We start from the raw sequence: 16,876 nt of genomic DNA on the forward strand, positions 1-16,876 counted from the left end.
TTGTGCTGGGCTATAAATATGTGCTTACAGTAAGGGTGGTCTACAGGGATTGACTCTTTCAGACATGGCTTCATTTTTCAGTCCCAGACGTTGTGCACGTGTACAGTCAGACTGTAGTCTATATAGTAGTGTGCAAAAGTCTTGAATCACCCCGTGTTTCTTGATAGTTTGCTTTGTAAATCGGAAATAGATGCAGTGATTTACTGAAATATGTGCAAACATACATGTAAACACACACTAAAGGCAAAAAAACAGAGATTGTACAATTCTAACAAGCTCAAAAGTCAGTATTTGGTGTGACCACCTTTATTCTTCAGCACAGTCTGAACTCTTTTAGGCAGCTTTCTTCCTTCCACTGAGACAATTTCTGATGAGGCTTCAGTAGATGATCAGCTGATTCATCTTTAGAAATGAAAAGAAAATGATGTGTTTCTGTGACAGGTTGCTAGAAACAAAGTGGCTAAAGATACCATTTAAAACCAGTTCTTTGCTGAGTTGTCTTTTATGTGTAGTCACAGCACTTGTTCATCCCTTCAGTTATGTTTCTTTTGATGATTCATAGGTCAGTGTTACGTGGCTTAACAAAAAATGCTTCGGTACAAGGACTGGACTGAAAATCAGTGAAAAAGAAACCAATGTCCAAACAAACCAGAAGAAACAAGAAGAAGAAACTTGGAGACGTTTTGCTCAAGAGGAGTGAAAAAAACTTCAAGAAGGTCTAGCTTGGAAGCAAAATATAAAGATATGAGGGGCAGCTGAAGACAAATATGCACCCGTGCACATCCACCAGTGTATACCTAAAATGTACGGACTTTAACTTCACATGCTTTCACAAACCCATTCATTATGCAATTACAGTTGTCAGCCCATGCACACACACACACACACACACACAAACATGCAGATATGCACTTATGGTACCATCATTATGTAGTTAAATGGAAGTAAACAAAGCTAAGCAAACAAGCATCGCTTATTTCCTGCAGGAAAAAAACACAGTGAGCCTCACATCTGTTGCACTGCACAGCGCTACTCGCTGTTTCGGCGCTCCCCGTCGATCAAATTAAAGCCAACGGCACGTTCAATATTTCTTGATTACTGTGCGCGTCCTCGTGTTAATGCTGACTCAGCCATTCATTCATCTGTCTTTATTTTTTTTAACCCAAATGGGACAATGGTGTGTAATTGGTGACCACCTGCTTGTAAAATCAAATCTCGCTCGCTCCACATTCAGATTTCCCCTCACGAGACAGCTGCGCTTATGATAAACACAATTACCCCGCTCTGTGTGACACTTTGGTCACGAGCGCAATCATCGGGCATCATGAATCTCTCCGAGTTTTATGATGACAAATGGCAATGTCGCTGCCGGCTTTAGGAGACATCTGATAACGAGTGTCACTTTTTTGGGGCGGTTTATCTACCTTCCCTTATCTTGACGTGAGCAAGCCGCTCCATCAGCCTCCTGCAGACTCATTTTGCTTCGCGTGATTGTTTGCTGAGGACATCACTGATAGTGGCTGTAGAGCACAGTGGCAGCGATGGCCCCAGCTCTAAGTTTCCCCTGTCCTTTCTTTACCCTCTTTAACTGAGCACTCCTGTCACCGGGACCCTTTTAATTCTCCCCTTTTCACCCATCCGGTGCCCGCCTCCTCCTGCACTGGTCCTATTGGGGAGCAGACAATAGAACCCCCCCATCACCCTCCTCTTCTTCCCCACTTTTGCCTCTTCATCCCCCCCCCCTTCTCATCTCCATCCTGCCTGGGTTGAGGCTGCGGGCTTCATGCTGCAGTTAGTCACAGCCATTCAGCTGGGACTGATTGTGATTGTGGCAGATGGGCCGGAGTCACTCGGCCCAGCAGACCCAAGCACTTCTTTCTTTTTCCTTTTTTTTCCTCCTCCTCCTCGCCTTCTCCTTCGCTTTTCGTCTTTTCGCTCTCCTCCTTGCTCTTGATCTCTTCCTCGGTTGTCTCTATCTGTCTTTTGTCAGCACGCTTGTCTCTTTGTGTTGCAGTGTTTTCCCCGTCCACATTTCTCTCTCTCTTTTTTTTTGTACAAGGGCTCAATTTGGTCGGCTTAGACCTCAGAGTAGGTGGTTGTCAGATCATTTAATGGGGACTGACACCCCCCCCCCCCCCGATCTCCCCACAGAGCTCCCAATTTGACTATTTTCCCATTTTTGCAACTTTCTGTATGATCAAACAAGGGTGCCAGCCTCAGGAAAGGATCGACCAGGTGTGCAGGGAGACAGAGTGACTACCTGAAAGTTGCAACTTTACCACATTTTTGCATGTGTGATCTCTTCTGCTCCCCCCCCCCCCCTTGCTCTGAAAGGAGTCCACTTAGTGGAACATTACAAGCCGGCTGCTGCTTGCCTGTTCATGTCCCCTTGTTTGAGGTAAAGATTTGCACCCCCCCCTCCCAGCCTACAACACTGTTGTCACCCCCACCTCCTAAAAAAAAAAAACTCCTCCTTCTCCGTGCAAACCCCCACCCCAGCCTCCCGGCCCTCTCTTTCCCCCCTGAGGAAAGATCCACCTTCAGAGAGGAGCAGAGCAGCCGTCTCCCTGAACACATGTTAAACGTCCTGTAAGCCCGAGGAAGAGGAGGAGGGAGGCAGTCACAGAGAGAGAGGGAGAGGGAGGCTCGGAGACAGACAGCATGAGAGAGAAAGAGATAGAAGCGGAGACAGACTGAGGAGAGAAATATTCGGAGGAAAGATAAAGCCCGGAGGTGGGGTGGTGGGCGGCAGATCGGAGGCACAAAACACTCGGTGTGTTTGTGCGTGTGTGTAAAGAGGAGCCTCGGAGCGCTGAGGGAAGCGTGCATGTAGCAGGAAGGGAGAAGGGAAAGCGGTGTATCGGGAGAAGTCGGTGCACGCCGGCAGAGTGAGGGAGGCAGCAGAGTAGGGGAAAAAGGAGGGGGGGGGGGGGAAGCAAGGACTTTGAGAGTGAGGAAGAGGGAAAGGCAGTCCGGGGCAGAGCGGCAGCGCTCTGTTTGTGGATGTAAACTTTGTCATCTGCGGGATCAGTCGGACAGCAGCTGCGGAGCAGGAGGAAAGCGTGCCAGTGGATTACCATGCGTGTCCTCTGAATGCACCAGGATGCTGCGTCTCCACAAGGGTAAGGAGCGAGCCGGCGTCAGCCGCTCATGACATGGCAAAAAAAGAAAGAAAGAAACCTTGTTTTCTTGTAGGATTTGATTGTGACTGAAGCACGCTTGACTTGTTTGGGGATTTAAGATGTGCATCACATGCATGCCGGCAGATTCACTGTTACCAGAGCTTTTCCCGGGTTATTCTCGTTTAGGCTTCCTTACTTTGTCCCGAGCTGCAATATTTCCAAGTAATGCCCCAGAGGGGGACATGTTTCATATAGAAGGACTGCACACATGTGCGATTTGCACTGATTTGCGAGGGGAATCGCATGTTCTGTTGCTAGTGGCAACAGCATGGGGTCAGGGGTGCTGCATAGAAAAAACAACCCACTTTGTTTCTGACTGATAACACCAGGAAACAGACAAAGTGGAGGTTAAAGAAGCCCGGCTTTGCAGGGATTTGTATGTGCAGGAATGCATAGGCTTCAATTCTTTCCTTATACACTCACTCTCTCTGTCTCGCTTGCTCAGGCAGATTAAGATTTCCTATCCAGCCCACTAATCCCACACTGAAATGAGCTGAACTGGTTGAGGTGGTGGACAATAATATGGAATATTATGTATATATAATCTTTCCCAGTGATGTGGCGTTAAGACCTGCAGTGTCAAAGTCACGGCAGGTCAGTAGGGGGGGTCTTCCCTTATAGGCAGCCTAATTTGCAGCAGACAGATAGATGCTCAGTGCTTGGTGCCTGCAGCCATCGCAGGGATGCCGGGGCGGCTTTATGTTTTTGGGCTGACTTTGTTATCTCTATAAACAGAACTGCTGGGGAATAGAGAAATGAGAGCATGGGAGAGCATGGGAGGTATCATCACTCTCTTTCTGGTGTTGTCAAAGCGCCAGAGAGAAATGCCATTCTGTCTTTTTTTGAGTTAAAGAGAGCTTTTTTTTTTGCCCTGGGAACTGGTGCTTCCCATCACAAGAGCAAAAAATAGCATCTGGCATGGAGTGGATGCTTTACAGCTGGGAATGCCAATGAATGTAGGCAATCTATGTGAAGGGTAACAAACAGCAGATTAAAAGGTGTTAACTTAAAGCACATTACGGTTGCAGCAGTACCCCAGTATATGAGGCACTTAGGTATATACTGAGGTATTCAGCAGCGAGCGGCCAAACAAAGCCCTAAAATCTCAGCTTCATACTTGACCCTGATCCCCCCGAAACACACACACACACACACACACACACACACACACACACACACACACACACACACACACACACCATGTTATCTGCTATTTGTTTATGATTTCTTTTGCACCAGCACGTTCCTGACGCCCAGTTTCCACCGCAAAAAAGGTAGCACCAGTATTGCAGACGTCAGAAGCACCTACGCGAACCAACCTTGATTTATTTACCCCTAAATCCTGCTGCTGGCTGGTTCTCAGAAGGCCACCAAGAAGAAGTTATTGGAAAGGATGGAAAAGGAGACCAATTGAGGGTGGACATGTGTCAGCTGTTTGGTCTGGTTTCAGTTTAGAGCGTTTATCGGGGAGCACAGGAGCAGTCATTGATATCAACCCCACCGACCACGGGGGAGGCAGATGTGTTGCCACAGTGGGCAGTTTGAGCCTGTTGCCCTCTCTGAAACCTACCTGGGGATTACTGGATAAGAGGATTGCCAAGTGGAGGGATTTGATTTTATAGAATTAAAACTGTAATTCTCTCCATCCCAGCCATGCCACAGTGCAACCATTATTATCATCCGCCCCCCGTTTGCCCCCGGTGCCACACTCTTTTATGACACACTTACTTCATTACTGCATCGTGTGTCCTACATTTAGCCAGCTTTGATTTAACGGTCAAAAGGAGTTCATCACGTGCTGGTGGAAGTTTTGCCATAAGTTCGTTGGTTGGAGTAAACAGTGAGTGCTGCAGTGGTTTGGATGCTGGATGCTGAGCCTAAACGACCCACATAAGCCTTCCTGGAACGTGACAACCATCCCCACTGAAGGGGAAAACAGTCAACCCTACAATATGCTGGACAAGCGTGTTAGAGTTTGCTATATTTGAGGATTATTTGCATAGTTAGCTCTGAAAAAATCTATGGTTTCTTTGCCCTGTTCGTAGTGCAGCAGTAGTCCCACCACACTGCAGATTTTGGGCTGTTTTCCAGTTTTTGCTAGCAGATTGAAAAGGACTGATGCACCTTTACAGCTTCACACGTGGGCAGGATTTATTTGATTTCTGTAAACAGAACAACAGAGTGTACCACAGATGCCAAAAACAGACAACTTTTAACCAGGAAACTGAGTCTTGAGTCCTGTGTGGGCCCATTTTTCAGTTTGGGGTGTTTTCAGAGGCTAGTATTGGTTATTCATAGAAGAAAATGATGGTTTGGGTTAAAATAAAGTATTTGTTGCTTATCTAAAGTTGATGTCTCTACTACAACAGCCTTCAGCTGCAGGTCAAATATCTGGATTCCTCAAAATCTTCAAGAACCTCAAAGAAGTCCAGCAGCTTTCATACCAAGCACTTTTGACCACTTTGACCTGGCACTTCTTCGCAGCACCACCAGAGGTTGTTTGCATCTTGAACACATTTTCAGGTCACGTTGACAGCTTATGAAACAGCCTACGGGATTGCTGTTGGAGGACAGTCTTGACAGATGACATAACCTGAGTGTTTACTTGTCAAACAAAGGCTGGGAAAAGACGACTGTATTTTCTTTCCACCAGTCTGCCTCACTCTCACTCTCACTCCTGTGCATCCGATTTTCCCAACTTTTCCTCCTCCCCTTTGGTCTCCTCCCCGTATGTGGCGCTCTGTATTCGGTGACCCTCAGCTACCACTCTGGGCTCAGGTCAAACAGAATTACTGAGGAATGTCCCTCTGTTCAATGGCTGGCCCAGTGGGCCTCAGCATGGGAGCACTTCCCCTTCATTGACAGCCAGAGGACTTTCATTTTGAAGGAGGGAGGGGGTTGAGGGCTCCTTCCAGACAAACTTTCCCATATAATTCCCAGAGTCTTTGCAGTGCTGATCGGCACCGTGGAGCCGTAAGCCAGTTTATTGATGTATACGTGTGAGGCACATTTCAGGATCTCGCCCGCTTGAGTCTTGTTGAGACACTCTGCTTCTGTGACTGCAGGCCATCCAGCTCAATTAAGGCTGCTTTGAATGCATTCCTCCCCCCCTATCCCCCTCAAACTGCACATAGGATCCCTAAAAACAGTATGCAGAGCTCCGTCAGGCTAATACAAACCTGTTTTTGCCAATACATCATCTGAAAAAAAAAAAAAAAAAGCTTGGTAAAGAATCCTGACATTTTGCGAAGCAGCTATTTTTTTTGGATGCAAGCAGCCACAACACATTTAATTCCAACTGAAGTCTCATGCTTTGGATGTTAACAAGTTGGAAATGCAGAACAATTGGATTATCAGATGTCTTTTTTTTCTTTTTCTATCCTCCTCTGTCTCCCCGTTGGCTCAAGTTAGAGCAATGTCACTCGGGAAAAATATAAAGTTTAATGGTCTGACACAATTTATAACCAATAAAAGGCTTTTATTTGCTAGCTATCAATGGTCTATTGCATGAGCTGACTGTTTTGCCTGGAGACAAAGCATTGCCCAGACACCCTCACTGACTGTTAAGTGATGTCATTAGCGCTGGAGCATTTTTGTGGTTTCTAAACAGATGAACTTGCTCCATTTGAGTTCAAAAAGGTGCGAAAACTTCTGGGTTGGGGTTTTTTTTTGCATTTAAACTGCCTGTTTTCCAGTCAAAACTGGCTTAAAATATTGCCTCTGTACAGAAAGCATCTTGGCTTGCAAATTTTTTCCTTTGTAAGAGCTTTTATTGATAAGTCTTAGTGTTGGAAGGGGGGGGAGCAAATCCCCAAATTGGATTTGTTTTTTAGGTCATAGCACTGCATGCCAACAGTTTACAAGATAATATGGTGTTGTCCTTGTTTACTTTACACAGGCTGACACACTTTCACAGTGCGTGCACGCACCTCACAAGTTTTCTCGCTCAAAGCGGTCTAAGCCTGATTTGCCAGCGCTCCCACTTGTTTCATATTTCTCTCCTCGTCACGGTGACGCTTTCAACGGAGCGAGCCGTTTATGAGGTTGGAAAAGGGGGTCAGTGTCGTATTTGAGGTTGCACGGGGGCGGGGAATGTCAACAAACTTCAGCTCCCCTCTATCTTGGCTGTAAATCGTCGGATAATAGTGAGAGAAACATGCGGGACCGTGTCCAGAGGCTGAAGGTGTTGGCGCAGCTGGAAAGGAAATGGAGAGAGGCTGCTGGAGAAGCTCACCTTTTGAAGCTTTAAAACTCTTTTCCAAACACTTCTCTTGTTGTATTTTAGCCGTTTGGTGACAGTCTTTACTTAGAGTGAATTACGGCAGCGTGCAGATGCTTTTAACTGCTTGGTTACCAACATGCCAGAGGGCAAGAACAGGAGCGCTATGGCAATTTTGTGAACACGTAAAAGAGAATTACTGGGACCAGACATACTTAAAGATGGAAGCTACAGTGCAAAGTGACTCTAAGTAAAGCGATGCAACTAAATGCATGAAAAACTGCCTGCAGCACACATGGAGAATAGTTATATTAATGCCATGGCTTTTGCAACAGCTGCCCAGGAACACTGAGGACACATATGTGTGCCCGCAGAGGTGGATTGCAGTAGAGATGGCTGACCCTTGGCTCAAATGCGTCTTGTTTGCAGCACCTTTGTCTTTATTGTATATGCAGTGGCCGTTTGTCCGCTTCTGTAAAGGGCTACTGTTTGCCTGCTTCTCTGAAAACGATGTGTTGACAGCTGTTGTAAAATACCCTGTAGCCTCTGCATGGTCTCCATGAGTCAGCAGAACCTTCTAGCATTGTAGTACAGTAGTACACATGAGTCTCTGTTCCCCAATTACCTCAATGCAGGCTAGCCGGGGTGTGAAATACAGAACAATGGATGAAATGTGTGACTTGGTTATATGTATGTGGGTGCATTTATAGCACTGAACATGCAAAGGGTGCTACATTAGCATTTGCATCTTCTGGCAGTAATGCACTGTTCAGGGTTACTGGACTTTTAAAGCTGAGAAGCCTGTGTGGAAAGGCTCACTGGAGTGGTGTTATTAAAACCTTCTGATGGTAATTTGAACATGTTCGTGCGTCTTTCAGAAAAACATCCTTAATGATTATATTAATCTGAAGTCTTCTGAAAATGTTGCTTTGTGCCTAAATGTGCACCATGCTCACTTTTCCATTGAAGATGTAATACTACTGAGTTCTAGTGACCTTTACTTGTCACTTTCAACAAAGTACATCTCACAGTAGCCATGTGCAAAACTATGGCTATCTGCTACTGTGAGATTTACTTTCCATCCATCCATTTTCTTAACATCCAGTTCATGGGTCACAGGGGAGCCTACCTCAGCTGTCCTGGAGTGAGAGGTGCGGTTCCCTGTTGTCACCCCGTTACGCTCCAACCACGTACGTATATGTTGCATGTAGTTTGGCCTAGATCATAATTGCTTTTTTAAGACTTTCTTACAATAATTTGAGAACAAACGAAGGGTTCACGGAGATATTTTTTGGCATCTAACGTGATCAAATAAGCAGATGTTTGAACAAGCTTCTGTATCTGCCAAAAAAATGTCCTTTTCAGACTCCTTTCTATTACTATCTCATTCCAAACATGTCTCTATCATGTCTAAAGGAGCACTTTAGGCACCTTGCCATAAACGTGATAAGGGGAGTAAGTTAGTTCTATGAACCAGAAACTTCAATCAGCTTTTGAAAGCTGAAATGGCTCATTGGAGGAGGATTATTGAGACTTTTGACTTCAATAATTTGAGTGAAAACTGACTGGAAGTGAAAACTTTCCAGCAATGAAGCAAGTTGTTCCTTTCTGTTAATATGATGGCATCTCATCCTATGAACGTTTAATGAATACAAGGTATATGTTTGTAGTCTTAAAGACGTCTTAAAGTATTTAAAGAACAACTTACGTAATAGGACCTATGTCTGAATGACAGTGTCACTTTATCAGACCGATGAAGGCATCAGCAGTACACATACCTACATCTCTAAAAGGATGGAAAAACATTTGAGAGTCTTGTAAAAACTCAATGTTGATGGAAAGACTATCACAGTAACTGATCAGGTTCAGCTTCATAGCAGATTGCTCAGCATCATCTCATTTTCCACCCAGGTCACCTGTAAATACCCAGACAAAGACATCAGCATGCCTCAAAAGAAACACTTATTAGAAGATCAAACAGCGCCTAAAATCCTCCCACACGTCGCCCTCTTAGTGTCACAAATATTTCTGTAGCTTTCCAACACAAACCCACCCATTTCATACCACTTCGGTCAGGTGAGGAAGTAAAATAGCCAGCTTAGTCTCTTGATTGTCGTCACTCTTCACCACATCGCCAATTTTACAATTCATTTCATCCTGCTTCTGTCTATGATAGCAGGCTTTTATTGCTGCCTTTAAGCGTGGCGTCTTGGCACACGCTGAGACATTCTTGGCCTTTAGACACAGTTGGGCTTCATCTCAAGCGTACAGAGCCTGTATAGATCTGCAGAGATGTTTTGTGTTCATCTCTGGAGAAATATAATAATTTCCCAGGGAAGAAAAAATAAAAAACTGGTTTTGTTTATCTTGTCCGAATCCATTTCACAAAAAACAGGAGAACTCCTATATCATGAGGTAATTGCAGTCTTTTGTGAAATGTGCCTCACTTAAACTCAATTATGTGTCAGAGGGTGCGACATAAGTTAGACAGCCATCACTGGGGAAAATTTTAAGCAAACACAAGATTACAACCTGTTGGAGTGCGAGTATGTGGCTGGGAATGCTTTTTGATAAGCTCTGTTTTCCTTCTCTTGCCCCATTTCCACATATCCCCTCAACTGTGTTTGCTAAGGTACAGCAACAGCACCTTTCCAGTATGGAGTCATCTCTCATTTATGAATTGCACATGAAAGATTCAAAGTTGTCTGTAAATGTGTGTGTGTGCATGTCTTTGCATATCTTTGCAAGTGTGTTTGTACATGTGTGCTCAGCCATGTGTTTAAGATTGCCCCTCCGTGTGATCATGTCTAGCCCCATCCTCATTCTTCATGAGCCACGCTGGTGAGTAAACCCTCCCGACAGACAAGAAAGGCAGGCGGGCGGGCGGGTGCTGCGGCCATTTTTAAAGCACATCTGCTCATCCGCAATGTTTCGTTTCGTCTGGACAGGAATTCATCTGTGGCTTGGAAACAATTGAGGTCAGGCCCTGCTCGCAGAATAAGAAAACATTTAGGGAGACAGACAGACAGCCAAGCAGGGGTAATCCACGCTTGGCAAATGCATTCCTCTCAGAGGATTCCTTATGTCTGACCTTTGTTACTTCATAAGTTTTGGAGAAGTTCTGGCCCACTAAACAGTGCATTTAAATCACCATCTTCACTCTGATTTTGAAGATTTTTGCAGAATTCTTTGAAGAGTTTCATGCCTCTGCAGGTGGCAGCTGTTGCCAGAGGCATTAAGCTATTCCACCCCATACATATTTGTGATACTGTATGTCTTAAACACCCTAAAAACACCATCAAATTTGGCACAAATGTAATCAGATGAAAACAGAAGGCATTTTCCACATATTTCTGCAACACCAACGATGATAGTGAATGGACTGGTACTTATGGAGCGTTTTTTTACTCTGTTTAAGCATTCAAAGTGCTTTCTAACTACAAGATTCGTTCATTCAAGCACACACTCATACAACCACTTTTTTCCTATGCCTAAACACTCTTATGGCCAGAGGGGCAAAATAGCGTGTGATAGCGCTGATATGTGTTGTTTAGTTTTGTTGGTGATTTACAAATGTTGCACTTGGTAGCGTCTCGCCTGTCCCCAAAGACCCAGTCGCCTTCTTTAGAAACAGCCAAACTCGGAAACTTATCTGCCAGTTCGGCAAACAGTCTGAACAGAGTAGTGGCAGGCATATCTGCTCTTTAGGAGTACTTGCAGTTTTTCACCGTATCTGTAGTGGGAATTAGCATTTGAAAGAGTTCTGGCAATATGAGACGAGAGACATTAATCACTTTGACCATTTTGATTGATTGATTGAGATATATGAAAAGTTTTAGGCTTTTTGTAAAAGCTGTTTGTCCTGATGAATATCTAAGCGCAGGTTTTATGTCCTTTATGTCCACTGAAATCAAAGCTGAAACTCTTCCTATTACTTTAGGTAGGAGTGTGGTCTGTTTAACATGACTTGACTCTACTGTTTTAAGGATGGAAGATGAGGAGACACAGAAGAATTAATGAGATTTTGCTTGTCAAAGTGTCTCCAAAAGCCACATTTTAGACCACAACTCAAGAACTTATCCACTGATTGTGCCAATTTTTCTACATAGACACTTAATAGGATAAAAGGAGCAATGACTTTTTGAGGTTTTGAAGAATTCCCTGAAGTTCTTTTAAGTGGGAAAGGCAAAAAAAATTTCACACAGTCTAGTTCACAGAGATTGCCGCCATCAATCACACGCTCCAAGATTATGTCAATGCTTAGAGTCAGAGGGGGGAAAAAAGAAAACAAAGCTACCCGGTGCGTTCTGTCAGACTCCTGTGAAGTACCGAGGGCTAGATGTTATCTCGGAGGGAAAAGCATAAACAACTCGGAGCGCTCAACATTTGTTGACTTTGGATTAATCTCGCTAATCGCGATCATCTCAACTCGCCTAACTACATTGCTCAGTGTAGCACACACGTGTCCAAACAAAGTCCAGTACGCAACTCCTAAATTAAAACTAAGTATGAGTCATGATGATGAAGTTATGTATGGGTGTTGAGATGACCCACATTCTTAGTGTTTGTCAAGCACACTGTTGTCCAGATTCACATCACAGGGAGGCATTTATCATACATACTTGGTCAGACTAACAGTGTTTCTGAGTGTCTAATGCAGATTATTGCTCCACAACATCAAACAAGGACTATGTTGCTGATTAGAAACGTGTCTTTTTGGAAAATAAAGACGTTATTAGGCCACATGGCAGCCTGAAAAGGCGTGTGTTCTTTGTGTGCTCACAGCAGAACCTCATCACATTTCACCTCGTCAATAATTGATGGTCTTCGGTGGTGAGGTAAGGCTCATTGTGCCGGGTTGTCTGGCTGCCTGGCTGGCTGGATGGCTGGGTGTGAGAGGTGCTGACATGTGGCTCATGTTTTTCCGCTGCCCTTCACTGCAGACGAGGGTCCGTGACGAGCGACAGGAGGTCAGGAACCAGCTGTGGTTGGGAAGCGGGGGATCGCCGCGGGTCAGGCCACTCCTCGCCATCCACCGCAGTGCTTCGTGGTGATTGATTGAACCTGCCTAATGCATTGGGACCAATTGAACGGTCACAGATGTGCAAGCCCCACCCCCTCAGACGCCCGTGCAGATGAAAGTGTTTACACCGACGCTGATTTTGATGCCATCTCGGCATTTGGGGTTCGACTGCAGAAAGGAATTCCTGCATTAAAGTCTTAAGGAAATGATGCTTTAATGATACGTTGCCTTTGTTGGCACAGGACTTTTTAATTACACATAATGAAGTGGGACTTTTTCAAGTTCATTTTCTCCATGAGAATGTCAGGGAATCCATGCAGAACATGAGAAATTAGAGTTGTGCAAATGCATTTCACACCCCATCTCGACTTTACTCTCTTGGCAGTTGTAACTCTGTTTTCCTGTCAGGCTGGCTTGGATGTTGTAACTTATCAAACGCATCAGTAAGCCTATTGTCCCGCACTAGGGTTTGGGACTGGGTTGATTTTTTTGGGCGGATCGGTACAGAGAAGGTTACATAACACAGCTGTAGAAGGATTAAGGATGGGAATGACCGGTCCGGAGTCAGGATCCCTCTGAAGAGGGCGCCCTATGTGGGCCATGGGGATTGCGTGCGTATCAGGGCTCTTAACCCAGCGGGAGTGCAGACGCTAATACATAAATGCATGGCAGCTCTGCTCTCATCCAAACATTTATGCATCCCTCCTGGCCACTCTGTGTACAGTTGTGGCTGAGAACGATTGAAATGTTTAGCTCCCCCATAAGCCTCGATGACAATACTAGAGAGATGGTTTATATTTATGCATCTTTTATGCATCAGGATGCATGTGTTTATGTCAAAGTGAGTAACTTCTGCAGGGAAAAAGCTGAACCAGTATGTGGTGTTTAAGAGGACAGATTAAACGCACTTGATAGTGGTGTACAGTACCGCGAGGGAAAGAGGAAACCAAAATACAGGAGACGGCACTTCTCCCTCTTTCATTATGTGCTTAGCAGCAAACAATGTACAGTGGATTAAACCACCTGTATGGAAGAGCCGTGATAACAGTGATGAAAACACGGGCTAAACGTCTGCCTCCCACAATGTAGTTCAAAGCGCAGGGCTCCACAACATGTCAGCTCAAGCTGTGATTGATCCTCTCTCGGCCCTGACAGGTCGTGTCTTTGCATGCATGCACGCCACCGCCGCTGCGACGCTAGAGAAAGAGCGGGTGCACACGGAGGGTTTACACAGCGTCTGAGCTCAGGAGACTGAGCAGAGGAAACAGGGTTGATCTGCTGTGAATGCGGCGGGGCGGGTGTTATGTTCGCTCTGCGCCGCGCTGTCTGTCTTATCTCAGAGACGGGGCGGCGTTTGACGCTGAAGGAAATGCATGTGAAAAGGAAAGACGTGATCTGTGAGGTGTGTGGGTGGATGGCAGGTAGTGCGAGTTAAGAATGTAACAAAGCAGGTGCACAAACGAGGCATGTAAGCCAAGATTTTCATCACAAACTAGATGTTAAATCACTGTTTAAGATTTAAGTGGACTCTACTAGAGCTACTTTATATGATTTATAGTTCAAAATAAGCTTTATTTATCTTACACAAAGCCACTGTCTGAAACCAGCTCCTTCCTTTATGAAAACTTCATCCTGACTGGTCCCGCTTTACAAACAGAGATTAAACAGCAGGTGGGTGGGGCTTCTATGATGACTGTGCTAGGGCTAACTGCTCGTTTGAAGCCAAGAGTAGAAAAAAAAACCTGTCTGAAACTGAGTTTGTTTGAAGCCTGCGCCTGTGACTCACAAACTAAGCTCAATATTTGAACACTTGACCATGTTTAATACAAGCATTGTAACTGTATTAAATCCACTTTAAAGTACTGCTTTTTGACATGATCAGACTACATGACCACCTTACTCTTGTTGCATTTTCATGAAGTTTCAATTTGTGTACTGAAGTGAAGTGCACTTGCAACTGGGGCTATCAGGTGGTGTGGGTATCTCTACTGGTGCTTGGTGGGATTCCCTTGTTTAGTAAGTCATCACCACTATCAGGTGATTGCAATCAGCAGGAGAAACTGGAGGCCCACACCCCACACGGGTTTCAGCGGAGGTAGAACGTGTGCACACGGTCAGCTGTCAGCTTATGCTTTCATCACAAGTTCAGGATGTAGAAGACAAACGCATCAAGTGTGAAATATATAAAGTTGGGGCTTCGAGTCCAAAGAGAATCATTCACTTTTCTGCCTCAATGAAAATGTTTTTAGCTCATTTAAAGGACGGCAGGAAGCAAAATATCCAGGGCTGAAAATCTAAGCAAACATGGAAGTGTGTAAAACTGCAGTTCGTCAAGTGGCCACTTGAGGCTCACTCTAAGGGTCCCATATTAAAATAAACCAGATTACAGCGTGCTAATCTTCTGCAGCTATATTGGGGGTACCTGCGAGCAGCCCTAATAACACATTAATGTGTTATTAGGGCTGCTCGCATTAAGCTAACCATTAGTGAGCTTGTCATGCTTTCTTCTAGGTCCAAAAATTCAAGATGGTGACAGCTGTAATGGTGTAGATCTAGAATCCAAAAGTCCACAAACAAAAGGGTGATGTCACTGTGGCCACATACATCTTTTATATACAGTCTATGGGCAATAAACACAAACAATCTGACAGGTTATAAACAAAACCCAGATTATCCTGATTTATGTGGAAAGCTCTGGCTTGTCTGTTCTATTCGTGTCTTCCCACTGTGAAGGATTACATGCTTTCAGTATGGTTTTGATAATTTGGCTGCATCGCTGTCCAAACTGTTGGCTGATTGTTTGCCTGCTCATGTTTCTAGCCCCTGTAAAACTTTGTTAATGTTATCATAACCACTCGAAACAACGTCCATAACTGGGAAAATAAGACCCGGCTTGTTATAAAATGGAATTACCCTTTAAAATGAGGCGTTTAGGGACCGCGTGCCTGCGTTTTGACCCGTTTGGACGACATTCATGAGAACATGTGGAGGGAAAAATGAAAACATCGTAATTAATGTGTTAACATGGCTCTTTGCATACCAAACTAGAGCCTTCTGCGAGAGATGGGCTTGAGATAAACTCCCTGACTCTAACAGCCGTCAGGTTGGACTCTGTCTGACTATTTCGGGGCCAGTTTACACAGCTGGTAAAAGTTTACGACGTGATGGATCTCGCATCCATTGTGGTTGAAATGCACATGACAAATTTAGAGTGGAATATGTCAGCCTAAACACAGGCATAAACACACACAGAGTACATTACAGATTGCATTCATGTGCGCTTGAATGCAGTTCAGATATCATATAATTCCACACCAGCGCCAACTGGATGCAAGACGTCGCCAGTGAGCGCTTTGCACTGGAATACTGTTTTGACTACCGCTCGTGCCAATTACTATAATTACGTTTAACACAGAATGTCAAATTGTTCTATATTTGGCGGCGATTTTTGCCGCCGGGCGCAGTTGGCTCATGCTCCGTTGCTCCTGGAACATGCCTGTACATAAGTGGCCTGAAACTTAACCCTTTACAGCGCTGTGACGCTCAGCCATAACACAGACTGGAGGAATGCCAGGCCGGTCCTGTTTAACAAAACAATATCTGCAGTGAGAACTTCCAGAGAGTTTTTTTTTTTAATGAAGGTGGTGTAATGGTGTACAGTGTGCTGTAATGGGAAGAGACACATTGTGTAATGTAAACACGAGTGTTTTAGTCAGGTGTGGGGCATGCGTTCACACGATATTTATGAATGCAGTAACCAATGCAGTAAAAGTCCTAGAATACACACCCAAACGCACACGCGCACACACCCCTGCTTGCTTCACAGCATCGGCACTCTGCTTGACTTCCTTCTGAATTCGTCACCGCCACAGTGCGTGTTTCACAATCGGCTCGTTTAGCTCGCCTTTGTCTTAATCAGTGTTTTCCCATTAGAGGAATCACTGCAGTGGGAATGCCATCCAGGAGCAGGAGCAGAAACGTAGCCCACTTTGTATTTTGCCTGTTCAGTCCAGACGGTCGATTCATCCATCACCACCCGCCTCTGTCAGCTGTCTCTTAATCACCGGGGGGTTTTCCCTCCGACAGGTAAGCCGCTCAGAAACAACGGCGTCTTGTCAAAGACTGCGAGGCGGTGAGGAGTTGTTACTCATGAGCTATTTTTGGGGGGTTTGGATGTCTGCTATTGTTGAAGAAATGTGAAAAATGTGCAGGTGATTGGGATTACTCGGGGCTGTCTGGTGTATCAGCTTCTTTATTGGGTCCCACAGCCCCACATTAGGTGTGCTGTGAAGACAAAACAGTCGGGAACAAGACTTTGACAGAAACTTTGCTCCTGAGCTGCACACCTAAGGTTTTGTAAGATGATGCAATTCATTTATTAGGTTTGTTTTTTTTTGACTCATTTCTGTCTTTTTTAAGTAAGTTAATTATTTTCAAGCATTTTTAAAGCAA

At 44.8% G+C, this 16,876-nt stretch overlaps 1 protein-coding gene across 11 annotated transcripts in view; it reads left to right on the forward strand.

Annotated features, from left to right (window-relative positions):
* Window positions 1-16,876, forward strand: part of LOC120746080 (nck-associated protein 5-like) — a 176,747-nt gene that overhangs the window by 69,666 nt on the left and 90,205 nt on the right. For 2 of the 11 annotated variants that reach the window (XM_040051340.1, XM_040051341.1), the window contains exon 1: window positions 327-3,122. The exons of 7 other annotated variants lie outside the window; for them this stretch is intronic. In XM_040051340.1, the coding sequence (XP_039907274.1) occupies window positions 3,094-3,122 (29 nt within the window). In that variant the 5' untranslated portion in view covers window positions 327-3,093. Of the gene's footprint in view, window positions 1-326; window positions 3,123-14,313; window positions 16,511-16,876 lie in introns of those variants that run through there. 2 more of the 11 variants (XM_040051342.1, XM_040051343.1) reach the window with 1 other exon arrangement.

This window comes from Simochromis diagramma, unplaced genomic scaffold (genome assembly GCF_900408965.1).
Source record: "Simochromis diagramma unplaced genomic scaffold, fSimDia1.1 OVJJ01000107.1, whole genome shotgun sequence".
Classification (NCBI taxonomy): domain Eukaryota; kingdom Metazoa; phylum Chordata; class Actinopteri; order Cichliformes; family Cichlidae; genus Simochromis; species Simochromis diagramma.